The 26610-nt window shown below is 60.8% G+C and overlaps 2 protein-coding genes across 4 annotated transcripts in view; one reads left to right on the top strand and one right to left on the bottom strand.

Moving 5' to 3' along the window:
* The first annotated feature begins 597 nt into the window (after positions 1–597).
* Positions 598–17314, top strand: TMEM120A (transmembrane protein 120A). Of its 2 annotated transcripts, XM_021700611.2 has the most exons (13): positions 598–773; positions 2407–2525; positions 2770–2886; positions 4764–4823; positions 5035–5130; positions 5207–5296; positions 5478–5543; positions 5658–5719; positions 5824–5916; positions 6038–6102; positions 6207–6275; positions 16519–16562; positions 17190–17314. In XM_021700611.2, the coding sequence occupies exons 1-13, from the start codon at positions 693–695 to the stop codon at positions 17218–17220; spliced, it is 993 nt and encodes a 330-aa protein (XP_021556286.1). In that variant the 5' UTR covers positions 598–692; the 3' UTR covers positions 17221–17314. The 2 variants fall into 2 exon arrangements, with proteins under 2 accessions (XP_021556286.1, XP_021556285.1); XM_021700610.2 differs by lacking the exons at positions 16519–16562; positions 17190–17314 and adding an exon at positions 6358–6565.
* LOC110589943 (NADPH--cytochrome P450 reductase) overlaps positions 6838–26610 on the bottom strand; it is a 60594-nt gene continuing 40821 nt past the window's right edge. For both annotated transcript variants that reach the window (XM_021700608.1, XM_021700609.1), the window contains exons 3-16: positions 16494–16542; positions 13064–13192; positions 11550–11699; positions 10877–11001; positions 10489–10578; positions 10025–10123; positions 8976–9092; positions 8751–8869; positions 8432–8613; positions 8192–8341; positions 7831–8101; positions 7584–7729; positions 7400–7485; positions 6838–7313 (exon numbers count right to left, since the gene is read on the bottom strand). In XM_021700608.1, the coding sequence (XP_021556283.1) occupies positions 7169–7313; positions 7400–7485; positions 7584–7729; positions 7831–8101; positions 8192–8341; positions 8432–8613; positions 8751–8869; positions 8976–9092; positions 10025–10123; positions 10489–10578; positions 10877–11001; positions 11550–11699; positions 13064–13192; positions 16494–16542 (1858 nt within the window). In that variant the 3' untranslated portion in view covers positions 6838–7168. The remainder of the gene's footprint in view (positions 7314–7399; positions 7486–7583; positions 7730–7830; positions 8102–8191; positions 8342–8431; positions 8614–8750; positions 8870–8975; positions 9093–10024; positions 10124–10488; positions 10579–10876; positions 11002–11549; positions 11700–13063; positions 13193–16493; positions 16543–26610) is intronic.

Raw genomic sequence — 26610 nt, 5'->3', positions numbered from 1 at the left:
CGGATAAGGGCTTTCCGGTCAGCGCAGGCTTGGGATCAGTTAGGATAGGAGCTGGAACAGAGATTGGGAAGGCTGCAAGCGATGGCTCTGTGGGTTAGGGACCTGGTGGGAAGGGCAGAGCCACTGGTAAGTTTCCGTCAGGGACATGGTGGGGATTAGGCTGGTGCATTAGGACCGCAGGCTGGTGGCTCTGAAAGAACAGTAGCGGTGAGCCTGGAGGCAGGGAGACAGTAGGAAGGTGGCCGCTGTAAAAATCCAGCCGAGAAAAGAGGCTCAGAATCCTCTCCGGGCAGAGGCGCAGCTTTCCCAAGGACGAGAGTGTTCGAGGCAAGGGTCACCTCCGTGGGCCTCGGTTTACTACCTGCATGACGGGCCAGAGCTCTGTGGGCCACACCACGCGGTCGGCACGACCCGCCGAGCCCGGAGCCGGCAACCACCGCCGCGCCAGCCCCAGGCCCGCCGAGCGTGGCGGGGAGAGCGCCCCTGCTGCGCTTGGCCCCGCCCCGGGCCCAGATTGGCTCAGGCGGGGGGCGGGGCTAGCGCGCTAGCCGTTCCAGGCCTTTTCCCATTGGTGGCGGCGGCGGCGCGAGCCCGGAAGCGGGCGGGGGCGGGGGCGGCGGAGGCCCCTCGGGCGGGCCGGGGTTGCGGCGCGGTCCTTGACTCGGCTTGTCCGGTGCGTGGCCCCGGCAGCCATGCATCCCCCGGTCCCGGGCCCGCTGGGGGACTGCCTGCGGGACTGGGAGGAGCTGCAGGAGGACTTCCAGAGCATCCAGGTGAGTGCCAGTGCGGGGGCCCATTGACCCTGAGCCACGTCTCTGGCTCGAGGTCAAGGGTCGGGCAGCCGTGGGTCAGCAGTGGGGGGATTCCGGGTCAAGGGTCGGGGACCCCGGCGTCGCTCCGGAGGGTGGCGAGGCCCGTGGTCCTGGCTGGACCCTCCCCTCGGCCTCAAATGAGTGTCCGGCGGCAGCCCCCTTCGCCCGCGCGGCCGCTGCGACCCTGGCGGAAACCCACTGAGTATGGCGGACCTGGGGCCTTCTGCGGGGGGGGGCGGCCTCCTTCAGGCCCCGACCCCTACCCCGTCCTCTCCCAGGAGAGTGGTCCCGAGTCAAAGCCGGCCGGGCCCAACCTTGGGTCAGTCACTCAGCAAACATGCTGTGGGCGCCGGCGTGGCTCTAGGGCAGCGCAGGGGGTCTGGGCTGAGTGCGGCGAGGGGAGCGGCCCGGCCCAGCCAGGGGAAGTGGTGGTTAGGTGAAGTGCCTGGATGGGGGCGGGGCCCCGTCCAGGCTGAAGGACAGCGCCCACGAAGGCAGGGTTATGTGGCTGCTGGAAGGAGAGGGGGGGGAGAAGTGGGTGGGCCAGACCCTGCAGGGACCTCATGGGCCCGGACGGGCTTGGAACCTTTCTGATACCACTGGCGAGCCATGGGAGGAATCGTGGGGATCTGGCTTGTGTGGACCATTGTGCCGTTCTGTGGGGAGGCCAGCAGGGGAGAAGGCTGCTGGTCTCCACCAGGAGAAAGTGGGTGGTAGGGGTAGACAGATGTGGCTCATGTTGGGTTTTGAAGGGGTGTGGTGGCCCCTTTAAGGCACGAGAAACAAGACCTGGAAAGGGTAGAGCCTGGGCTAGCTGTGTATTCGGTCATGCCTTTGTCTCTCCTGGACTGGTTCCAGCCCCTTCCTGTCTGCACTGAAGCCTTGCCGCTCCCTGGCCAGGCTAACGCTGCCGCCACTCATGCCCCTGCCAGTCCTGAGCAGGGCAGACCTACTTTCCCAGCCTGGCCACCCCTTCCTGACCTTCTTCACACTGCCCTTTGTTGTCTCCAGGCTGCTTTTCTGGAAACTCACCCACCAGGGCAAAGTGCTCTGGGAGGCTTTGGGCCAAAGGTGCTGGGGGAGGGGTAAAAGGACTGGTCTTAAAGGCAGGAATTCTAAGGGCTGAAGCCTGATGACCTTTAACCTGGGAGGCAGATGCTGGGAGGGCCAGAGCGGCAGGCTGCTTGGACAACCCCAGCTCCCTCTGCACTAGCAGCCTGGGTAGGCAGGAGGATCGCAGAGAAGCAGAGTGGCTGCCTGAAGGCACCTGACTGGTCCAGAAGGTAGACCCTTGTGCCTGGAATCCGAACTCAGGGTGGCACAGATCTGGGCGGGGCCAGCTAGTAGGTGGGCTGAGATGAAACAAAGTCTCTGGGACCTAGTCTGCTTCTGGGACGAGGGTGCTGTTTCTGGGCTTACAGGGGGAGCCCCATCTCCTGGCCTGCCTGGGGGAGAGGGCAACCTCAGGGAGTCCCTCGGCTGCCTGCCTCCTTTCCTGCTCAGACCCTCCCAAAGAGCCCGGGGGGGGGGGGGGGGCCGTGCCCCCCCTCCCAGCAGGCTCCGGCTCACTCTGGTCCCCCGCCCACTGCCCCAGGAGACCCACCGGCTGTACCGCCTGAAGCTGGAGGAGCTGACCAAGCTGCAGAACGGTTGTACCAGCGCCATCACGCGGCAGAAGAAGCGCCTCCAGGAGCTGGCTCTTGTCCTAAAGAAGTTAGGACCCACCCCCCCCGCCCCGTCCTTGATTCCCCCAAGCCTCCAATACCCCCTGGCCTAGGGCTGGGGGTCAGATCTGGGGTGGGGGGAGAGCAGGCACTCACCCTTGAGTGTCCCAGGGCATGGCTTCTCCCCCTGCTGGGCCATGTTCGCCTCCTGCCCCGCAGGTGTCAGGTGTGATACGGGGTGGCGGGGGGTGGGGGGGCTTCTCTGACTCTGGCTTCTGTGGGCCCACCTACAGATGCAAACCCTCCCTTCAGTCGGGGGCCAAGGAGGCTGCCCAGGAGCTGGAGAACCAGATCAAGGAGCGCCAGGGCCTCTTCTTCGATATGGAGGCCTATTTGCCCAAGAAGAATGGGTGAGACCCCCCGTCCCCCAAGCTCAGTTCCTAGACGCCCCTGGGAGAGTGGCCTGAAGCGTGGTCTCCTCTGCTTGGTCACTGGGCCAGCAGATGGTGCCTGGACCCACTGTGGGCTGAGCATTCAGTCTGGGGGGACAGCTCAAGCGATGGTGACAGCTCACGGAGATGGGTGTTTTGTGGCGGAAGGACAGGGAATGGAGGAGCACAGTGAGGGGCTCCTCGCCCAGCTTGGAGATCAGGGAAAGCGTAGAGGATCAAGGAGGGAGCCTGGCAGGCACGGGAGGGTGGAAACGGCGTGTGTGGCCAGAGCTCAGGGTGGGGGGTGGTGATGAGACCAGAGGCGAAGCCAGGCTTCGGAGCTGGCCTCAGGCCCAGTAGGCTGGGCAGAGCGACCCTTAGGCCAGCCACGGTCACCGAGGGGGATGGCAGGGACCAGGGCACAACCCTAGGGTGAGTAAAAATCCTCCAGCGGAGGCCTGGGGCAGCAAGACGGCTGGGAAGGAGCATGTCCCAGAGGGCCACGGAGTTGGGGAAGGAGCAGCTGATAGCCTCAGACCAGACAGCCCGGTGGTGGGGGTGGTCAGGAGCCATACAGAAGGGGCGGTGTCTGCCGGAGTCAGGGAGAGGAGCGCTCTGCAGGTTGGTGGAGGTGGAGGTGGCTAATGGGGGGCAGGCGAGTGTAGGCAGCTCTTCAAAAGCTTGGCTGGGAGCAGAAGGCGGAACCAGCGAGTGGAACTCATGCGCGTGGGGGCGGGGGGAGGCTTGTGCTCAGGGGTCCGTGTTACTTGGTACCCAGGGAAGACTGGAGCACGTCTCCCTGCCGAGAGCGCGGGCCCTTGGAGCACAGACCCAGCAAAGGGAAACCATTGGGGAAGTGGGAAGGGCGGGGCGCGGCGTGGGCCCTTCTCACTTGCGATGGGAGGGTGTTTAGAGCCGGTGAGGAGGGGGCCCCCCGGAGATGTCAGCCAGGAGGGAGGGTTTGACAGGGCCTCTGCAGGGATGGCGTAGGGAGCTGGTGGCGATGCTGAGAGGCCCAGTCCAAGTGCCCGCTGCACCCCAGCGTGTCTTCGCGGCCTGGGGCAAGTCCCTTAACCACTCTGAGCCTGTGCCCAACGGCCCGAGCGTGAGCAGGAGCTCGTGTGTGGGTGTGCTGCGTCCTGCACACATGGGACTTGGTCACCTCTTGGGGTTCGTCTGGCAGAGAAGGGTCAGACAGGCTCCGTCGGTGGGAGTGATGGTGGCAAGAGGCTGGGGGTGGTGGGGTTGACAAGAAAGGGGCTGTCGTGGAAGGGGGGCCTGGGGACTCAACTGGCTTGGGAAAGGAGACTGGGGTCGGGGGCCTGGAAGCCTCAGTGAGGGCCAGGGTCCACCTGTTGAAACCGGCTTGGGAGGCTGGGCACTTGGAGTCAGAGTGCGAGCAGTTTCTGAGCTGAGGGAGCCCTTCCTGGCTGGGAGGGGGCCCTGGTGTGGCCATGGTGTGGGGTGCTGCGGCAGACTCAGGGCTGAAGGTTCTTGGAGGTAGCGGGAACCCGGGGAGGGGGGTAGGTGACGGGGTGGGCATGCACACAGGCACTGAGTCCTGCCCAAGGCCCACAGGGACAATAGGAGCTGTGGGCATGGCTCCCACGGGATACCCTGGAGGCCCTAAGGGGGGGGACCCTGGGAGGGGGGAGGCGAGGGAGGGGATGTTGGTTTACCCGGGAGCAGGCAGAAAGGCTGCACCCCAGTGTTTCCTTCCTGTGGAGCTGGTGTGCAGCACCCTCCGGGTCAGAACCCTAAGCCGCTGCCGTGGGAAGCCGGGGGGTCCCCGGCTCTGTGCCACTGGCTTTCCTCTCCCTGGGGGCCTCTCTTTACCTGGTGTCCCCCTCCCCTAGGTTGTACCTGAGCCTGGTTCTGGGCAATGTCAACGTGACACTCCTGAGCAAGCAGGCTAAGTAATTCACTGTCGTGGGCTGGGTCCCAACCCTGCTCTCCACCCTCCCGGGTCCTTTCTGTTCTGCCCCCGCTTCCCGGGCTCAGCCCCCCGGGGTGCCGGCCCTGAGCCGCCTGCGGAAGCACGTCCGGAGCAGGAGCCTCCCTCCGGGCCGAGGCGAGGGTGGGCCCTGCCGGCACCCCAGCCTGTGCCACGAGTGTGTGCCCACCCAGGTTTGCCTACAAGGACGAGTATGAGAAGTTCAAGCTCTACCTCACCATCATCCTCATCCTCATCTCCTTCAGCTGCCGCTTCCTCCTCAACTCCAGGTGGGTGTCCTGCTGCCCGGGGCCGCGCCCCGCTCCGTGTGGGCGCCGGCACCCACGTCCTCTGTGCCCCCCGCAGGGTGACGGACGCCGCCTTCAACTTCCTGCTGGTCTGGTACTACTGCACGCTGACCATCCGAGAGAGCATTCTCATCAACAACGGCTCCCGGTGGGCTCCCGGGGCGGGGTGGGGCACTGGAGCGACCCAGGGGGGCGGGGGGCCGTGGGTCCCGGAGGAGCAGGCCCGGGATCGGGGTACTGGCTTCCTCCCACCGCAGCCTGGCTCCCCGTCCCCGTGCATCGATCCTCGGGGCCGAGGGGACAGGAGTGACCGTGGCTTCCCGATACAGGATCAAAGGCTGGTGGGTTTTCCATCATTACGTGTCCACCTTCTTGTCGGGAGTCATGCTGACATGGTGAGTGGCCAGACTTGGCTCCCAGGGCCTGGGGGTGGGGGGTGCAGGGGAGCACGGGGCAGAGAGAGAGGGTGTCCCTGAGCTCCCTCCCCTTCCCGCTGCTTTCTGCCTTAGGCCTGACGGCCTCATGTACCAGAAGTTCCGGAACCAGTTCTTGTCCTTCTCCATGTACCAGAGTGAGTGTCTCAGAGGGCCCTGCTCTGCTCGGGGGCCCCCCCCACGGGGAGGGGGTGCCAAGGACCGTGAGCTCCAGCCCAGTTCCGCTGTCCCCCACCCCCAGGCTTCGTGCAGTTCCTGCAGTATTACTACCAAAGCGGCTGTCTATACCGCCTGCGGGCCTTGGGCGAGAGGCACACCATGGACCTCACTGTGGGTGAGCCGGGCACGGCCTCCTCTCTCGGGAATCCTGAACGGGGGCTGGGAAGGGCCCGTCCTTTCCCAACTATGTGGGGCTGAGAGACCGTGCCCCCCCCCCCCCCCCCCCCTCCCTGCAGAGGGTTTCCAGTCCTGGATGTGGCGGGGCCTCACCTTCCTGCTGCCCTTTCTTTTCTTTGGACACGTAAGTTGTCTCTGCCCCCCGGTGTGTCTGGCCAGGCATCCCGGTTCTGGCTGTGGGCCCTCGTGGGGACTGGCTTCTGTTTGAAACCCTCTATCCGCCCCCAGTTCTGGCAGCTTTTTAACGCGCTGACCTTGTTCAGCCTGGCCCGGGACCCCGAGTGCAAGGAGTGGCAGGTGAGCCCGGGGACCCGGGGAGGAGGAAGGACACTGCGAGGGCCAGCACCCGGCCCAGTCCTGACCCCGCTTCTCCCCCCAGGTGCTCATGTGTGGCTTCCCCTTCCTCCTCCTATTCCTTGGCAACTTCTTCACCACCCTGCGGGTTGTGCACCAGAAATTCCACAGTCAAAGACATGGGAGCAAGAAAGAATGAGTCTGGGCCTGCCCGCCATGGCCACCCAGCTCCCTATGGCCCCTCTGGCCTGGCAGGGGCTTCTGTCCCCTTTGAGAGGGTAGGGGGCTTCCCTCATCTGGGAGGGTCCCTTCTGCTCTCCCTGGAGTTTTGTGGGCTCTGTGGGCCCCGAAGGCGACGCTGGAGAGGACTGGGCCTGAGCTCCGGGCCTGCAGGGAGCTGGGGGCCAGCAGCCTGAATAAAGGAAGAGTGACAGAGAGGTGGCTTGAGGTGTGTGCTCTCCAAAGGGTCAGGCGCGGGCCTCGGCGCCACCCCCACACAGCCTCTTGGGGCTCTGAGTTAAGGAGGCCCAGGGGGAGACCCCGGATATACCCAAGCAATAGGAAATACCGAAAACAGAACTTTATTCCAAGGATCAGAGATCATTTAAAATTATTTACAGTCATTGAAAATAATGTGGAGGGGGTTGGGGCCCAGCTCAGCTAAGAGCCCCTTCTGTACAGCCCCCAAGGGCCTGAGGGGTTTACAAAATACACACTCTTGACTTGGGGCCGGTGTGCGCCTGGGGCCCGGACCAGTCTCTGTCCCTGGGCCTGCCTCCCGGGGGCAAGGCCGCACAGAAACTACCCAGGACACTGGCAGAAGGGAGCGAGGGAAGTGATTACATGGGGAAGCGAGTCTGCAGGGGCCCGAAGGGCAGAGGCAGGCCGGGCGGCCCCTAGCTCCACACATCCAGGGAGTAGCGGCCCTTGGTCATCAGCTTCTTGATGTAGTCCACGGCCTGGGCGTGCTCCATGGCCCCCCCGTCGGCCACGATGTCGTAGAAGGTGTTCTGCACGTCCCTCGCCATGTTCCGAGCGTCCCTGGGGCAGGAAGGAGGGGGCGCTGGGCGAGGGGGTCCCCGCGGGCGGGTGGGCCTTGTCCCTCCCCCTGCTCTGCCCTCGCTCACCCGCAGACGTAGATGTGGGCGCCGCCCTCGTGGATCAGCTGCCACAGGTATTCCTTGTCCCTCTTCAGTAAGTGCTGCACGTAGACCTGGGGGCGGGGGGGGGGGGCCACTGTGAGGAGGCCCCCCCCCCACCCCAGCCCCGAGTTCCAGCACCCCGGCCCCGAGGGGCGGCCCGAGGTCTCACCTTGTGGGGCTGCTCCCGGGAGACGGCCACGTTGAGCTGGGTGAGGGAGCCATCCTGGCGGAACCTGGCCAGCTCCTCACGGTACAGGTAGTCCTCGTCGGAGCGGCGGCAGCCATAGTAGAGCAGCGTCTCCCCCACCTCCTTGCCTGGTGGCAGGGCAGGGGTGAGGCCGTGCTGGGCAAGGGGAGGAGGGGCAGGGGAGGCACGCCCGACCCCGCGGGACCCCGCCCCGGGCCCACGTGCTCACCCTGCTGCCGCAGCCAGGCCCGCTCCTGGATGAAGCCGATGAATGGGGCCACCCCGGTGCCGGGGCCCACCAGGATGACCGGCGTGGTGGCCTTGAAGGGCAGGCGGAACTGGGACTTGCGCACGAACATGGGCACCAGGGCCCGGCGGCCATTCTCCCCCGCGGGCTCCTTGGCCCGCAGCCAGCTGGTGGCCACACCCTTGTTGACGCGGCCGGACTTGGTTTCGTACTCCACGGCCACGGCACAGATGTGCACGGAGTTGGGGTGGACCTGGCGGGGGCGGGGCAGGGGTGAGCGCACGCCCGAGGCCCCTTGCCGCCGGCCCATCCCCGTCCCCGGCCCCCGAGGCCGGCCGCGCACCTTGGAGGACGAGGCGATGGAGTAGTAGCGGGCCTGGAGCCGGGGCAGCAGCTCGCACAGGTGGTCGATGGGCGGCCGCAGGGACGGGTAGTCCTGCAGGATGGCCAGGATGTGCCTCCGGGCCTCCACCACCCAGCTCAGGTACAGCTCCTGCGGAGGCCGGTAGCAGGGTGAGGTGTGGGGGGCGGGGCCGGGGACACCGGGGTGCGTGCGGAAGGGGAGGGCCGGGGCCGGGCCTACCTTGCCCTCCCCCGAGGAGGAGGCCATCCTGCGCAGCTGCTCCTGCTCCGAGGGCTCGGAGGCGTGCTGGGCCAGCTCGTAGAGCACGTTGGTGCGAGGCGGGTTCGTGATGTCCAGGTAGTAGGTGAGGGCCGTGCGGTAGGAGGTGGGGCAGGGGAAGGGGTGCTTCTTGTTGGACTCCTCTGCGGGGAGAGAGGAGGACGAGGGCCTGGGCTCAGTGGCCGCTGACCAGCAGGTCTGCTCCAGCACCTGGAACTGTGGGGGCTCAGGCCTGGCCTGGGGTGGCGGGGGGGGGGTCCCCCGAATCCAGGGGACTCACCATCGAGATTGTTCAGGGACATGACGACGTCCAGGTCGGCACCCAGGATCTCACCGAGCTGGCTGACCAGGGTAGAGTCATTGGCTGGGTAAATGGCCACATGGTCCCCAGATTCATACCTGGGGGTGGGGGTTGAGGGGAACGTGAGGCTCAGGAGGGGTTGGCGGTCAGGGAAGGCGGCCCAGAGGCCCTGAGTGGGCTGGGGGAGGGAGCGGCTGCCGGCACCTGAGTTTGGAGTCTGAGATGTCTAATTCCAGGTGCATGAAGTGGCGCTCCGTTCCCTGGTTCAGCTTCCGGTTGGCAGTGACAGCAGCCAAGAAGGGATTCTTGGCATCGAAGGGGCTGGGTGGGGAAGAGAGCAGTGCAGTGATTGGCTGGGACTTCAGTCTGAATTTCCCTGCCCCCAGGGGACCCCTCAGGTTTCACAGAACACAGGGAACCTTAGAGCTGGCCTCCAAGGGCCCCAGGAAGGCTCTCCAAATATGTGAAAGGTTCTCCCAGCCCGATCCAAGGCAGGTCCCCCAACAACCCCCCAGACTGGACAGAACTAGGTTATCAGTTCCCTATTTACAAATAAGGAAACAGAGGCTGGCCACTAAAACCCGGGGAGACCCTCCACATACTACCTGTTTGTGGGCTGAGTGCGCAGGAGGACCAGGCCCCTTGAAGATGGCTCCCCAAGACCGAGGGTGCCCGGCCCCCCAGTGACTGGAGCAGAGCTCCTTCACCCCACATGCCCTGGACCGTGCACCAGCAGTTTTACTCTGCACAGTCGCTGGTCTTAAATTCTGGGGATAACGGGGGGACTTTTCCTGGGCGGCTCTAGGGGTCCGGGTGGCACCCAGGGGTAAGGGGAGTCAGGGGCCCGAGAGAGGAATACTGTTTTTGGACAAAAAAGTCCAAATACCGAGGTGGGTTTTAAGGAAAGTGAGCCCTTCTGCCAGAGTTCAGCCAGACTCACGCTGTCCTGGTCCAGGCACGGATCTGGGCCTCCCGGCCCCAGGATCTTTACAGGGCAAAAGGTCAAAGGAAGCGCTAACGGACCCAGTGCCAGTCTGCCAGGTGCGGTGCCCTGGCCTGAGGGACCACTGGGAGGGCCCGGGGGGCGGCCTCCGCCTCTCTGCTCTGGGCCTTATGCCCTCCTGGGTGGTGGGGAGGAAATCATGGGTGCCCCCACCCCTGCCCGCTCCGGGACGAGGGTGGAGATGAGGAGGGGACACAGGACTGCTGGCTGCTCAGTGGGCCCCGGGACCCCACGCGCGCCCTCTACTCACGGTTTCTGGTTCTCATAGCTCTTCAGACGGCCCACCTCTCCCACGTACACCTTGGCCGGGTCTATGTCTGGGTGGACCACCAGCCCATACTGGCGAATGCTGGAAGGGGAGACAGGGTGAGGCGGGGAGGGGCCCGGGAGGAGGGAGGCTGCCTCAGGGACAGGGACTGAGACCACGCCTGCCACCCCGCCGCGGGGAGGGTCTGGAGACGGTGGGAAGGAGAGGGAGCCGACAAGAAGGAGGGGTGGGGGGGCCTGGCGAGCTGCCGGCTTCGAGGCCATCCCGTGAGAAGGTAGGGAAAGCCCCCACTGCCCAGCAGAGCCCGAGTGCCTGGACCCAGCCTCGCGCTCTGGGACTCAGCTTCTACCAGCTTCTCGTGGGGTCCCCGCTGGGGCCCCTGCAGGCCAGCTCTCCCACCCTTGGGGGGCGCTCGCTCCCCGCCCAGCCTGCGGGCACACACTCACCTGCACTCCTCTCCGGTGGCTTCCACCCCAAAGTGCTCGCACACGGCCGGCCAAAACTGCTCACGCCACGTCAGGAAGTCCTCCTCCAGGCTGGCGACACGAGGGAATGAGCCCAGCCCCGGGGAGCCTGAGGGCCTCAGGGATGTAACCCACAGCGCCGGGCAGCATTTGGAGGGTTTGTGCAAACCCCGGGGCCGGGACAGCCGAGAGGAGGGGGTGAGACAAAGAAGGGGGTGCAGGTGGGGGGTGGGGACTGCCTTCCCTTGCCTCGGGGTGTGCCTGGCAGGAGACTCGCTGACACGTGGCTTTGTGCTCCCCTCCCCTCGCGTGCCACAGTCGGCCCTAACCCCCGTGGGCTCCGGGGCTGGGTGGGTGGGGGGGCACTCACTTCCCATCGTCATCGCCCATCCCCAGCTCAAAGATCCGCTGGGCGCCGAGCTGCTCCAGCCGCTTGTCCACGTACTTGCCCATGGCATTGAAGTGCTCATAGGTCTTGTTCCCAAGACCAAACACCTGTGCAGGCAGAGGGGCGGGTCTGAGTCCTGGTCAGGGTCAGGGGTGGGTTTCCCCAGAGCCGGCCACACCGCATGCACGCTCGGGCCTCCACGGCTGCCAGATGCACGGCACAGTGAGGTAGGCCACCTTGGCCCCCGGAAGTGGCTGGGTTTTGGTGACCTGCAGCCTGTAAGCCTCACCCCTGGGTGAGCAGCAGGGGCAACTCACCGTCCCTACCCAGCGCTCCTGGCCCAGCCAAATCGGGGCCAGCCTGCTTCACCTTTCTCGCCTGTCAGCTCCCGCAGCCCGTGCCCCCGGGGAAGCAAAGTGGGGCCAGGGACAGGGGAGGAGACGCTCAGCACGGGGCCCCGGCCAGAAGAGAGGGCTGTCCCCAGAGCAGCCTCCCCCCTGGCCTCCCCGCCAGGCCCCCCAGCTGGAAGCGCCCTGGCCGATCAGAGTGAGGTGGCAACGGGAGGGAGGCTTTCCCCTTGGACACGGGGGTCCAGAGGCCCGGGAGAGGTGCCACAGGCAGGGAAAGCCACTGCAGAGAAGATGGGGTGACTCACCGCATACTTGACTCCAGTGAGGTCCAAGTTGGTCTCCTGGAGCCAGTCGTAGAAGTCCTGGGCGTTGTCCGTGGGGTCCCCCTCACCATAGGTGGCCATGCAGAACACGGCCAGGGAGTTCTCGATGTCCGGCAGGCTGCCCAGGTCGGCCTGGGGACACAAGAGCGGGGCCCGGGCCCAGCAACCCCGACTGAGCCACGTCAGGTCTGTGCCTGATGGGATGCAGACAGGTGGGCCCAGGCCCTGCCTGGGGCAGCTGCCAAGCAGGGGCGTCCCACAGGCTCCGGGTCAGCTGGGGATTCCTTCAGGACAGGGCACCGCGCAGTCAGGGAGGCCTGCACGGAAGGGGCTGAACCGGTGCGTGGGACAGTTAGACATCTGCAGTTTGGAGTGGAGGGGGGTGTATTTCCCGAGGGGAGGAAACGGCAGGCTCAGATGAACACGGGTGAGGGCCTGGGTGCTGAGCCCCCAGCTGGCACTCAGAACCTGGGCCCCTGGGGGAGAGCCTCTTCGTCCCACAAAGTCCCAGGAGCACGGCGGAGCCTGGGCTCTTGCAAATTCCTTACCAACTGTTGACCAACCTAACACAGAGATCTACAGCCAGAGGGGTGGTGGTGCTGGTCCCCGAGACTAAAGGACGTTGGGCCGCGTACAGGTCGGGCCTGGGCTATGACCCACAAGGACCCCATCCGGGGAGGAGCAGGACGGCAACTCCGGACTTCTCCCAGGACCACCTGTTCCTGGCCAGCCTCTTCCCCTCCCTGGGGCCGGCGACCTGGCTGGCATTAGCTCTCCTACCCCCCCCCCCCCATAAACAGGCAAGCAGATGGCTGGAAGTTTCCATCGCCATGCTCAGGAAAGGACAAACAGCCAATGACAGGAGGCCAATGAGCAAGGCGAGCCTCCCCTGCGCCCCCTGCAGGAGAGGCTGGGGGCAGTGGAAAGCAGGACGTGAGCACTAAGTCCGGCAGACAGGCCTGGGGTGACCTGAGGGGAGCTGATGGGGGACAGGGGCATCCTGCAGCTCCCAACAGGGGACCTTAATCCCCAATTCTCAGGCTCCCTGGGCCCTTCCCTCCGGCCCTGTTCCTGTTCCAGTTAATACACGAGCTTTTTAATAAAGCCTCGTTTCACAGCCTAGCTGCAGGGCTCCGTGCGGTGCCCATCCCGGGCTGCCCGGGCTGCCTCCCCTGCCGCTACGGTTTGGGGGCGCAAGGGAGAAACGAGAAACACTTCCTTCCTGGACTGCTGAGACCCGATCCACTAGGTGCTTGAGTCCCGTCTCCCTGCACCGGCCAGCCCGGGCAAGCCTATGGCGTGCGGGGCAGGGGAGGCTGGACATGCACGGCGCCGGGAGCTCACACCCGCACGCCCGGGGCCACCCGGTGACCCGGACCAGCGACAGGAGATGCCCATGACTGTCCGTCCCTTCGGCTGGCTCAGTCCCTTGCACGTCTCCATGCTCTGGACGCCTTCGTCGCTACTGGAAGGGCCAAGGTGCGGGGAGTGCTCACCAAGTCATACTCCTCGGGGTCTGCAGCCATGCCCCGCATCCCGTAGCGGTGGGCGTCCTTGGACAAGCGGTTGGCAAACTCCTCCGCCGTCCCCGTCTGGGAGCCGTAGAACACGATGATGTTCCTGCCCTAGAGAAAGCAAGACACGCGGGGTCAGTGAGGGACCAAGAGCCACAGGCTTCACCTGAGACTCCAGGTGACCGCAGGGCAGGCTAGGCAGGTGGGGTCCCTCAAGGGGACCCTCTCCCTTCCTGCCTCCAGTCCTCCTAAGTCCCTCTGGGGCAACCCTCTCGCTGCCACAGCTACTGTGATGGACAGTGACCAAGGCCACCCAGACACGCAGCTGCTCGAGATCACACTTTGGACAGATTATTAAATGACACGGGAAAAAAACACAATATAATGTTCAGTTAAAAAAAAAAAGGTGACCAAACAGGTATGTACAGTATACTCCCATTTTGTTCTAGACCCACATCATGTGTACCTCTATGCGTTTTGTTTATACACAAATGCACAAGGGGAAGAGACTAGCAAGAAGCAGACCAATAGTCTCCACATGGAGAACTGTGATTACAGAATATTCTTTATAAAAATCCAGACGATAGGAAAGGTACCCAGTGGACGGGCTCCCACGCTCTTCACTCCACCCGCCTCTTCCTGTGGCCTCTCCCGCAGCTGTTGAGAAGCCAGACCTCTATTCCCCAGACTCCCTTGCGGCTTGGGGTGCAGCAAATTAGGCCCAGCTGACTGGATGTGGAAGGCTGGGAGGCGGAAGCCAGGCATGTCCACCTTCCGGTCCCTTTATGTAACATGAGGTCTCTCTGCGGTACGTTTCCAGTGCCCTCAAGCCCTAGACTGCTGTCTGGTTTTTCCACGGAGCCCTAACGTGTGGGTACAAAGGAAAAAAAAATGTATGGATTATAATTGCTTTAAATTGTTCGCATACGTTTTCTATTTCCCGAATGTCCTATAGATCATCTACAAAGGTTCTTTTAAAGAATCGTTACAAAAACTAGCAAAACAGGGAAGTCTTAGGATTTCAGGTTAAGGGGACAAAACAGAATATGAAATAGTACCTAAATGTTTACAGTGGCATCAAAACATATGAAGTACTTAGAGATAACCCTTCCGAGGAACCTGCAAGAAGCTCCTGATGAAGGATTCAACCGAAACAAGAGGCCCGGAGTTTGCACACAAAGACTCAACGTTCAAGAGATCTGTTCTCCCCGCATCAATCCAGAAACCAACACCAGTCAGCGCAACATCCGAACAGCTCTTTTTACCCCCACAACTTCATCCTCAAGGTCGTGTGGAGAAATAAATCCCTCTGCTGGAATGTGATTTGGCAATGAGAAGGAAAGCGGGGCCGGCACATGCCACGAAATGGAGCCCGAAGCCACGAAGCTCAGTGAAAGGTGCCAGACATGAAAGGCCACACACGGAATGATTCCGTTTATAGGAAAGGTCCCCAACAGGCAACTCTCTAAGGGGCCCAGGAAGTGGATGAACGGTTGCTTCGGGCTGAGGGGGGTGTGGGTTAGGGAGTGGGGAATGGCTGCTAATGGGTACAGGGTGGCTTTTTGGGGTACTGAATGTTCTAGAATGGACGGTGGTGGGGTGGTTGGTGCAATTCTGGGAATACATTCAAAGTACTGAAGTGTATACTTTAAAAGGGTGATCTGTATGCAATGTAAACTGTATCTCACTAAAGCCGTTACCCCAGACAAATATATATAAAATAACGGCCAGGAAAGTAAGAGCTGGGGTGGGGTTGGGGGCGGGGCCTAGCAATATGGAAATTAAAGCAACTTTGTAAAACCTCAGTAACTGAAACAGTAGGATACTGTCCACAGACAGCCAGATCAAAGTACTGTGACAGGAAAATCTAGAAAAAGGCCCAAATACATGTGGGAATCATATATTTGATAAAACCAGTGGGGAAAAGACGGGCGCAATTGCATGGAGCTTAGCAGTGGATCCATGCCTCGTATCGTACAGCAGGATAAATTCCCAACAGACTGAATTTTAATTATGAATGAGAAAGTTAGAAAGCACTGAAAAGAAAATGTGCAAGGATTCTTTTCTCTTTAGCCTTAATGACTCAAATTGCAAATAACTGAAAGTCCAGAAGTCACAGGAGGAATAAAGTGCCCTCACTGAATAACTTTACACGGCAACACACACACACGCGTGCACATGAACCAGGTCAAAACACAAACTTTTAACTGGGAAAATATTTGTAACTTGTGTCACAAACAAGGGGTTACTCTCCATCATTTTAAGGAATTCCTCGAGAAGGATCAATCCCGACAGAAGAATGGGCAAAAGATTTGACGAGAAAACATAAGCATAACACACAAGAATCTGCTGAAACCCATTCACAAGAAAAATGCAAATTGGAGACAGCTTTTTTTAACCTAGAAAACTGGCAAACCTCCAAACTTGGATGATAAACTCTCCTGGCAAGGCTGTGGGGCAACAGGTTTGCCCACACACAGCTAACGAGGGTGCACTGGTGTGACCCCGGGGCGGGCGGGCGTTGCGGGGGGTGGGAATCTGGCAGCTTCTATCACAATTACAAATGCACACACCTTTGGATCCAACAATTCCACTTCTGGGATTTTACTGTATTTGCAGATGTGGACACTGGTCTCCAGGGTCCCAGCAGCATCGTTTATAAGAGCTAAAGGTTAGAAATAGTCCGACGCCACCTCCCCCACCCCACCCCCAGCCGACAGGGCGGAGCAAAAACAAAGGATCGTATTCACGGTCACAGAATGAAATCACTAGGCAGCTACAGTAAAGGAGGGAGGGGTCTTGGAATTGCTATGGAAGGAGCTCTGACACACATCAATAAGTTAAAACAAAAAACAAAAAAAACAGGTACATAAAAGCATGGTTTATGACATGTGTGTAATTGCCACTTTTTGTGTTCTGAAAAGATGTAAAATAAGGATCTGGGGGTTTTTTGGTGGCATAGAGGAGCCCTAGAAGGATCCACAAAAGGCTAAGAACAATGGTGATGAGTGGCAGGGACAGGAGAGTTTGTTTGGGATTTTAAGTGTTTGAATGTAGTACTTTCCCATAAAATGAAATACTTCAACAAAACCAGAGAAAACCACAGCTGGGCTCTGGCCACAGCTGTGTGAGGTTTCTATCTGCTCCAGCCCGGGGCCTGGACCGGGAGGAAGGACAAGGGAGAGCCCCCCAAGTCGGAGGGAGGGGCTAGTCTTACAGTGCAGTTGGTTCAAGAAGTAAACATCCGAAAGAGAGGGTAAGCCTTCTGGGCAGGGCAGAGCAACTTCGGGCTTTGGTTAGCCGAGAATGTTCGCGCCCGCTCTCCCCTCCTGTCCAGCGGAGCTGGCCTCCCTCCCTCGTCCACCAGGGCCACGACCCCCCGGGGAAGGGCACAGACATGGAGAACACTCACCGTCTTCTTCATCTTTTCCACAAAGCTGCTGTCTTTGACGGAGGAAGTCCTGAAAGACAAAAGTACCCGGTAGGCATGGAATGCGCGTGGCCCGGGGGCAGGACTCTGAGCTCCCCTCCGGCTCAGCCTCCCCACGTCCTCTGCAGCCAGTCCAAAGCCTCTTGAGACGCCACCGCTGCCAGAGGCAGGCCCTCCAGCCCCCAGATCCATGTGAGCAAAGAAGGGTCAAGGACGTTACTCCCGTCCCTCACCATCCAGCCAAGGGTCCCGATGGCCCTGTCTCACCTCCAGTCCCCGCAGGCTCCCAAGGCCACAGACCAGGGCACACAAGTCCCTTCAGAAGCTGTCCCCAGCCTTGCCTGCCACTCCCTTCCACACGCCATACTCGGACGCACCGATCTGTACACCACTTCCTCCGGGATGGCCCTCAGGATTGTGTCCCACCGTGGCCTCCGGCCCAATGCTCCCATCCACTGCCTCACCCCACAGACCCCTGCTCCGTTCCCAAGCCCCCCTTCCCGTCCCCGCACTGGGGCCACTGTGACCTGTTCCCTGGGGCCGTAGCACCTTCTAGAACCCTGCACCTTGTCCTCCCGAGAGCAGCACCACTGCCGGCCCACCCTCCACCTCCCTGCTGCTGGCCGCCTGCCCCCCGTTCCATTTCCGGTCCTTTCCCTTCTCTTCTTCCTTGCCCAGGCCTGCAGGGTCATCTAAAGAAGCCCAGTGAGGGGCACCTGGGTGGTGCAGTCAGCTGAGCGTCGGACTCGGTTTGGACTCAGGTCGTGATCTCAGGGTCGTGGGATCGAGCCCCGCGTCGGGCTCCACGTGCCATGTGGAATCTGCTGGACATTCTCTCTCTCCCTCCCGCTCGTGCTCTCTCACTCTCTCTAAAATAAATAAATCCTTAAAAAATAAGAAAAAATAAAAAATAAAGATGCCCAGTGAGCCTGGCCAGGGACCCTCAGGCTTAAGACAGCAAGGCGCCAAAACCAGACCTCTCTCTGAATGGCAAATCTTCGGGATGTGTGCAGTGCGGCCGGTCTGAATAAAGTGACAAGTCCGAACGCTGAAGTGTGGCCGTCTCCGTTCAAAATGGCACTATTAAGGAACTGAGAGGCGAGCCACGGCACGGCAGGTGTCTGCAACTTCTGTGTATCTGACAGAGGACTCGGGTGGAGAACATAAGAAAACCCTACCAATCAACTAGCAAAAGACGGATAATCCAACAGAGAAACTGTCAAAAGACCCGAGCAAGCGCTTTCTTAGAGAGAGCATCTAACGCTACTGTCGAGAGTGGCGGCATTGTTAGTCACCAGGGAAACAGGAAATAAGACCACAGCACGGTGTACCGTGCGCTCATTAGAACGGCTCCTACCAGGAAGAGAGCCGAAGCTGCTGGAATGGACGTTGGCTCCACTGCTCCCGAACGCTGCTTGGCAGTCTCTTCTGTCCACCCATAACCCAGTACCTCACTCCCTGGTGCACACCAGACAGAGCACAGCGGGGCCCGTGCATCGAGATACGCGCATAGAATGTTCCAGCAGTGTTAGACATGTGGGTGCCAAACGGGAAACAACCCTAATTAACGTCCACCCGTAGGAGAACAAACAAACCGACGGTGGCATATTTAGACAACGGAACATTCTCCACCACGGCATGAATGAATGAGTCCCAGGGTGGGGTGCTGAGCGTGAGAAGCCAGATGGAAGAGAGAGTGTGAGTACGACTTCATTGTACAAAGTCCCCAAACAGGCGAAACCAATGCACATGGACCGGAGTCAGGACGCAGCGAGGGACAGCAGGGGCTCCCAGGGCACCGAGAACAATCTGCGCTTTGATCTGGGCGGTAATTCCCCCTTGCTCACCTGCTGAGATCATCTCTCTGTGTGTACCTGTCTGTGGATATTCTATTTTAATAAAGTTTGTGCTTCCACAATTTGCTTCTCAAACCCACTTTTTCCCACAAACAACACCCTCGGGCCGGCAGGGGTGCCACGAGGGGGAGGGCCGAGCAGGGGCTCTGGAGCCGGGCAGCCCGGGCTGCGGCCTGCAGACTTGCAGCGAGTGAATTTGAACCTGGGCTCCGTTGCTCCTCGTCTTGAAAACGGGACTAACAAATACCACTTTGCAGGCTTTTGCAAATGTCGCATGACGACATGGACATAAAGGGTGCAGCACTGTGTCCGGGGGGAGTGGGTGCCCACCTTCCAGAGGCCCAACAGCATATTAGTTTGTGGCCAGTAAGGGGGTCAGGCAAGGGCCCGATCGCAGTCTGACTCCAAGGTCTTTGCCCTTTCCACGACATCCTGCGGCCTCCTGTGCACGGGACAGTGTAATAAAGTCATGCGCACACCCTACCACTGCATGGAAGTGCTGTCTGTGGGGGCCAGGGGGCTGGAGTCTGTGGAAAGACCAACAAGGAAGCTTCCTTTTAAGGAGGGCTCTGCGAAGCTGTTTAGACACACGATTTTGCAAACGTAAAGGTAGCAGAAGTTCCTGTCTACGCCCCCCTGGGTTTTTCACTACATTAGGTCCAGGGCCCCAGGGCTCAAGGGCGTTACCTGTGGGGTCCCCTGGGAGGCAGCAGGGTGCCGCTGCCCAGACCTTCCCGCCCAGCCATGGTCCCGCTGCCCAGGAACCCGGAGCAGGTCCTCCCCGACTCCGTATCACCAACCCAGAGCCCCCCCCGCCCCCGGGGCAGGCCCACCCCTCCGGGAAGCAGGGCAAGAGCAAGCCTGGAGGCCCTCAGGCCCGCACCCCTCCCTTCCCTCCTCCAACATCTCAGACCACATGTCCAGCTTCTGTCCCTGCCCTTCCCGTCTGTGTTCCGCCGGGACCAGGACGCTCTCCCGGGGCTCGGAGCTGGGACTCCCACCACTGCACGCCTGCTGAATTCTGAGCCGTGGGAGCGGACAACCTACGCTGAAACAAACTCGAATGTGAACGGACGCTTCGGCGACGCAAACCTTGCTGATGAGACACTAGAAGAGAAGAGCAGGGGCTCCCAGGGCACACGTGATTTCCCTTTGTACGTGGCCATGGCCACACGAGAGCCACTGATCTGTACGTTTTAAAAAAATGATCAGAATGGCAAAGTTCACAAGGTGTGAGTTTCCCTTCAACCGAAAACGAAAACAAACGAAATGCACTTAGTTGACACCTAAAAAGCATCCACCCAGTTGTGTCCCCCCAGTGCTGACCACGACACGGCCTCCCTCCCACGTGGCCGCTTCTGGGGGAGGATGTGCGACCCAGAGGAGCAAAACAAGAGTGTGTGTCCTTAAAATAACAGAACACACACCATTAATTATTCCCAGAGACAGGGCTTCCAGGGAAATACCCCAGCACCTGGAGGGGGATATTGCGGGCTTAGAATACGAGGCAGGTGCTTCCTGTGATGTTCCCAATTTTGGTTTTTCAAATTACAAATGCATTTTACAGTTATAAAAGGAGGGGACAACTCCAATGTCTAAGAATCAGGGAGCGTGGATCACATCCACCAGCAGGGAAGGATGCTCGAGATACGCTGCCAAGTGGAAAAAGCAGGTTACAGAATAATGCAGGTGGCACAATTCCATTCCAATTAGAAGGGAAGGTACAGAAGGGCACACACGAGCACGCTGAAAACTGTTCCCTCCCAGGACTGAGCGACTGTCTTTTTTATTTCCTTCTTTGGCTGATTTCTATTCCCAGGTCCCCCACCCCTCTTTTTCCTACAACGAGCAAGTGACGCTTCTGCACCAAGAACATAAAAACTGCATCCTAGGCTTAGAAACATGCGGGGAGACAGATCTGGAAGGCTCCGTCCAACGAGGACAATTAGGAAAGCAAAGCCCCGAGCAGGGACCGTATCACAGACGCTACTCCGAGGAGCACAGAGGCCTCTGGTGCGGAGCGTGTCTCACACCTTCCAGACGCCCGGGGCCACGCCGACCTCCCGCTCACGGCTGCCCCAGAGCCTCTCCTCACGATGCCCTTCCTCTCTGTCCCAGACTCCTACGTACCCCTTAAGACACAACGCACACGTTCCTCTTCGGAACGCCTCTCCCTGCTGCTCACGTGGCACACAGGCCTCCGTCCGGGCCCTCGACTCCATGCTCCCGACTCACTGCTGGATCTGAGGCTCGCGGGGAGCTGCTTGGGCCTCTGCACTCAGCCCCGCGCCCAGCACTGAGCGTGGCCTCTGGGCCGGTCGGGCCGGAGAAGGCTGTTGGAGGGCTCCTGAACCACCTGACGTCAGGGTCTGACAGCAGCAGAAAAGCCAACTCCTGCCTCTTCTCAAGGACTAAGGTTTCGTGGAAGCTGCATCTGAGGAAGGGGGATTTGAGACTCGCTCACAGAAGCAGGAGGGGTGCCCCCACCACCCTGCGAGCGCCAGCACCAGCCTCCGCGGACAATCATGGAGGATGGGAGGCCCACCCCCCGAAGCGGGGGAGGCTCGAGTTTGAATCCTGGATCTGCCACCAAATGGGCCTGTGACGGACGAGTGGTGGCCTCGCAAGGCCTCAGATTCCTCTTACTGAAAACACTGGGTCTTGGCTTCTGCGCCCTCCCCTCCCTGTTCCTTGTAGAGCATCCGGAGCCTGGTTAACTCTTAGGGATAAAGAGGGTGTTCCCTGGAAGAAAGCTGTTGGGTCACTCTGGGACTTGAAAGATGCCCGGTGGCACTGGGTGGTACGTGCTAAGACCAAAAGGGTGGACCAGACAGTCCACCCACAGGGCGTCTGAAGACACCAGCGAAGGCCTCGCGGAAGAACTGGGCTTTCTTCTGAGACAGAAAACGGTTCCCAAGGGAAAGCCACAGAAACCGGGCAGCCGACGGGCTCTTGGATGAGGCTCATGCAGCCGGGGGTGGGGAGGGCGGGCGGGCGGAGCTCAGCTCTGGCCGCCCAGGGGTGCGTGGCTCTGACACATGCATGGGGCGGGAATTCCAGGCTGGCAGCTCGGGAAGTGGGGGGCAGGGAGGTGGGGGGCTCGCCAGGCAGGCCTGGCTGGGAACGTTCAAGGGCGGGCAAGATGGGCTAGCCCTCCTGCTCGGAGGGGAAGTTCTCTCTAGAAGCGTGAGCACCTCTGGAGGCCAGCACGGGCCCCTTCAGTAGCTTCAGCCCTGGGAAAGCAGGAACACTCCCACCCTCTCCCCTGGGCTCCGGGGATGGCTTCCAGAGATCCGGGGAGGACTGTGCTGCATGGGGAGAAAGGGAGAGGCGAGGAGACTCAGGAGGACCCAGTGCCTCTAGTCACCGCCCTGACACGACCCAGTGCAGTTTGCCGATGTTCCCACCGGTTACACGCAGCCTCGAGGAGCAGGAGAACCTGCCCCCCACCACCCCCTGCCACACAGCCCGGCTGCCAGGCTCGGGGCGGCAGAACTCACCTGCTCCGTCCGCGTGGGTCCACACCTGAGTGCCCTCAACCGGCCCGACCCCGCCGGACAGCTCCACACCTGGCTGGTGTGCCTGGAGCCCGCTCTTTCCCAGGTCGGGGAGCCGGCCACTGGGGCCTTCCTTCGGAGGCAGGGATTGCAGCCTGCAAACCGGGACCCAAGCAAGAGACCAGTGGTCCCATGCACCCGGTGGGCCCCCCGGGGAACTGCCTGACTCTGCTGGTCAACTCGACAGGGCAGCCTCGTCATGCCTCCAGGGCGAGCCTGCCCAGGCGGGGGCCCCCTCCCGAGGCGCATCGGCGCGGGCTGCCGCAGGGACACGTCTGGAACTGACCTTCTCAGAGTGGGCTCGTCCCGCGGAGAGGAGTACGTGCACCCCATGGCTTCTCTCCCGACCCCAGGACTTAAGGGAGAAGGCAGGTTCCGGCTGTCTCCCGGAAACGGGCAGGGAGCCAGCGGCCAGGAACTCGGGCTCTGTCCATCCCTCCGCAGTGCTGGCGGGGCGGGCCGTGAGCTCGGAGTGCCCTGGACACCCCAGCCCTGCCGGAGCCTCTGCCGAGCCCCGGCCTGCACCCGTCCCCACGGGCGCAGGGAGGACTCGCCACTCCAGCCTGGGACCTCCGGCGATCCCCTGCGTTTGGGCGCCCGCCCCTCCTCCGCCTGTATGGACCGAGGGAAGGAGAAAACCTTTCCAACCCCGACTCGGGTCTCCTTGGTAACTGCTTATATCGGAGCCCTTTCTCCCTACTTCCTCCCCCTTTCCCAATTGAAAAAAAAGGGGGGGGAGAGTCATGAGGCTGAATACAGCTCTTCTAGACACGAGAAGGCAGGTTGCTATGGCAGGGCTGACTCTCCACAAAGGAAGCCGCAACCATCCCGCTGCCAGGGCGCCTCAGGACCCTATTAAATTAGCTCTGGTTCCCGTCTTCCCTGCCACAAAAGAGCTGTGGGCAACAGAGCCCCAGCCCCCAGGCCCCTGTCACCTGGCAGCAGCCTGTGTGCAGAGAGACCACATCGTGCCCTCCCACTGCGCGGGGGGGCAGGCGCCCTGCACGGTGGGCCCCACATTCGCTGCTGAGATGTTGCCCCCCGAGGGGCAGCCCTTCCGAGGCACCTGAGTACAAAGAGCCAGCGGAGGAGGCCGCAGATGGCCCCGAGGCTCGGAGCCCAGAGACCAGGCGGGTCCAGTTAGGGCTTTCCACTCCTCAACTGGGAGCAGGAGTCTCTCCGGTTCGGGCCTCAGACATCATCTGCAGGCCGCCATGTGGGGAGGACGAGAGGGAGGGGGGACGAAAGCACTGAGTCACTTGGAAAGAGATGAACCCAGCCGTCCGGGTGGATTCATTTCGCCTCTACTCCCAACTCTAGTGCAATTCTCTACGGGGCGGACGTCTCCTGAGACTTTCCCTGCCCTTGGCGAGCCAGGCGGCAGCTGCTGGGGAACAGCTGCCTTTTAGAGCCCGGTGTGGAGGCAGGGTCTCCGCTCCCCGGGGGCGAGGTGCCCGCGACCAGAGAGGGGGCGGTGCTGAGCTGCTACGTGCCGGGCAGAGCCGGGGGCAGGCTGGCTGGCACGCACAGCAGGACGGGGGCCCGGATTTCTCTACCGCAGGCAGGGCAGCTCCCTGGGCCCCGTGGCTGAAAGTGAACGGTTTGCAAGAGCTGCCTTTGGTGAAAACAACGTGATGTGCTGGAGCTTACATTCGACCCAGCGGCCCTCTCACCTGCGGGAACGAGAACGGACCAGCAGTGGTGCACCCAGTGGGGACGGGGCCTCTGGCAGGTGGGAGGCCATGGGTCAAAGCCGAAACACGGAACGGGAACTCCGACTTATCGAGTGCCTACTGTATACCAGCTAGTATTCAAGGAGCTCTCTACTGTACTTCATTTAATCCTCTCTACCCCCATTTCACAGCCAAGGACAGGGAGGATTGGGTGTGGTGGGGGGAGGGGGGCAGGAAGCCAACTCCAGGCCACAAAAGCCCAGAGCCGTGGCAGGTCACGACCGCCCCATGAGCAGAGCAGGCTGAGCCCAGCTCCCCGGAGTCCCCGGACACACTCAGAGCACCTCATGGCCCTTCCCAGCGATCTCCAGGGCTCCTCGGCCCTCAACATGTGGGGTGCTCTGACGCTCAGGGGCTACGGTTTCCCCCAGGGACACCCTCCCATATTCCCCGGCATGCGGACCAGGACTCTACACCTGCCGTGCGGGGCCCAGGTGGCCTGCCTGCCCAACAGCACGGGGCAGCGTGCTGGCTTCGCCCTTCCAGCCCTGCAGAACCCTGGGCGGTGACCCCCAGTTCTCTCGGTGACCCTCGACTCCCTTCCTGACAACGGACTCCCTTGGTGACCTCCCGTGGTGACGCCTCTCCCAGAGCCGCCCAGCCGGTCCTCGCCCTCAACTTCTGCACATGCTTCTGCTCTGTGTGCCCAGCTGCGTCTGTGCTGTGGGCCTGCTTTCCACTTAGCTCCCCAAACTCAGTTTGGGGGCACCTCAATCCTGGCACAGGGGAGGGGTGATCCTCTTCTGCATTCCCACTGCCTCTGGAAACACTCATCGCTCCCCAATGCACGGAGCCCCCGAGGACACTGCCTGGCACGGAGACGGAGTGAGCAGCAGCGAGCCCTGGGTGAGGCCCAGCGAGGTCCAGGGGTCCACAGACGCCCAGCTCGGCAGACAGGCCACCTTCAGAGCTGCAGGCACTAGATCGAACGGCAAAACCACTCTGATCTCAGCAGAGGACAGGGAGGAAGGAGAGGCAGTGAAGTCCCTCACGGTCAGGCAGTGGTGGACAACCCAGCCCTGCGCTCGAGGGGGCAGCGTGAATACCCCGAACCCCTTCTCCCACCATTTCCCCCTGACGGTGGGAGGCTTCGGGCACTGCTCACCCTCCATTGTCCACAGAGGCCTCTCCCTCGTGCCTGCTTCTTTGTCCAGCTCGTGTGAGCCTGTTTTCACGTTGGGCAGAGCCCAGCACCTCTCTGTAGAGAGAGTGACCCTGGACTGGACATGGAAGAACTCTGGCCCTCTTTCCATCTGCCAGCGCTCCAAAGATGCAGACGGATGGGCATGAGGCTGGCAGCCTTGACGCGTGGCTTTCCCGGCCCTTCGGTGGAGAGCAAGTCCCCAGATGAAGGTCACGCGGGAAAATGAGCTCCTCTGTGGCTTTTCAGAAGCAAGCCCCAATGGGATGCCATCAGCAAAATCCAGACTGTGGGAAACTGTGAAACAGACGATCTGGTTTCTGGAACAAAAACGCTGCAGGGAGACACCCGGGATGGAGGGGCAGCCCATCCAGCGAGAGACTTCCTGTCACGTTGAGGAGGAGAAGCCAGGCACCAACGGCTGTAGCTGTGTCATTCCATTCGCATGACATTTGGGAAAAGGCAAAACTACAGGGATAGAAATAAGATTGTGGTCACTCGGGGGGGGGGGTGGGTGTTCACTACACAGGGACACGGGGAATGTTGTACGTCTTGACTGTAACACTGGTTATACAAGCACATATCTCTGGCAGAACTCATCAAACGGCATTTTTTTTTTTTTTTAAGTAGGCTCCATACCCCGCGTGAAGCCCAACATGGGGTTTGAACTCACGACCCTGAGCTCAAGCCGGGAGCTGAGATCAAGAGTCGGATGCTTAACTGACTGAGCCACCCAGGCGCCCCGAACTGCATACTTTAAAAAGGCGGGTTTTGCTGCATGTAAATTATACCCGACATATCTGACCCCCCAAGAGAGAGTCTTACAAGATTTATTTATCAACTGCCGTCTTGCTTACATCCTGAATTTTTTAAAAAAGTGTTAAAAAAAAAAATCTATCGGGCGCCTGGGTGGCTCAGTTGGTTAAGCGACTACCTTCGGCTCAGGTCATGATCCTGGAGTCCCGGGATCAAGTCCCGCATCGGGCTCCCTGCTCAGCAGGGAGTCTGCTTCTCCCTCTGACCCTCCACCCTCTCATGTGCTCTCTCTCTCTCATTCTCTCTCTCAAATAAATAAATAAAATCTTTAAAAGAAAAACAAAATCTTAAAAAAAAAAAATCTATCAGTTAATCAGGAACTATGAACAAATGCTACTCAGTGTCTGAGGATTCGGAAGCTTGCGGCTGGATAGCCCTGAGCTGCGTTCAAAAAGGAGGCCCTTGAATTTTAGAAGGCTGGACTATTTTCACATTTCATACAATTCCATGTGAAAGATCTCCAAATTTGCTATGAAATCATGATTCCTTTATTCAGACTTCACATGGATGGCATGACTACTTCTGAAATATGATGGCTCTCAGATAAGCCAGGAGCAGCGGGGAGGAGAGGAAACATGACTCCGTACAGGTGGAGGGCTGTTTACGCTGGGTGATCGGGGCTGGTGCTCGAGTTCACTCTTCGTGCTCTGTGTTTCGGGGTTTGTTTGAAATGTTCCACAGTAAAAAGCTCTGTTTCTCTTTAAAGCACTCTCAGGCGCCAGACGTGAAGCCGAGGTGTGTGTGGGGGCACCACGGCGCTCCTCACCTCCAACAGAGCTGAAGAAGAGCCCAGCGGCCCAGGCTGCGGCGGGGTGCGGGCCCCCCTACAAGGGTGGCCCTGTTCAGCTGCACACTGCTGCCAGGCCTCAGCGGGGACCCAGAGCCTCTGATTTCTCTTTTTTTTCTTCAAGAGAAGCTATAAGTCTGGGTTTTATGTACCAGCCTTTGCAATGTTCTAATTTATTTTGGGGGGGGGCGGGGAGGAGCAGAGGGAGA

This window comes from Neomonachus schauinslandi, chromosome 5 (assembly GCF_002201575.2).
Source record: "Neomonachus schauinslandi chromosome 5, ASM220157v2, whole genome shotgun sequence".
NCBI lineage: Eukaryota > Metazoa > Chordata > Mammalia > Carnivora > Phocidae > Neomonachus > Neomonachus schauinslandi.
The sequence above is the reverse complement of the archived record's forward strand: the minus strand, read 5'-3'. Positions and strand labels throughout refer to the sequence as shown.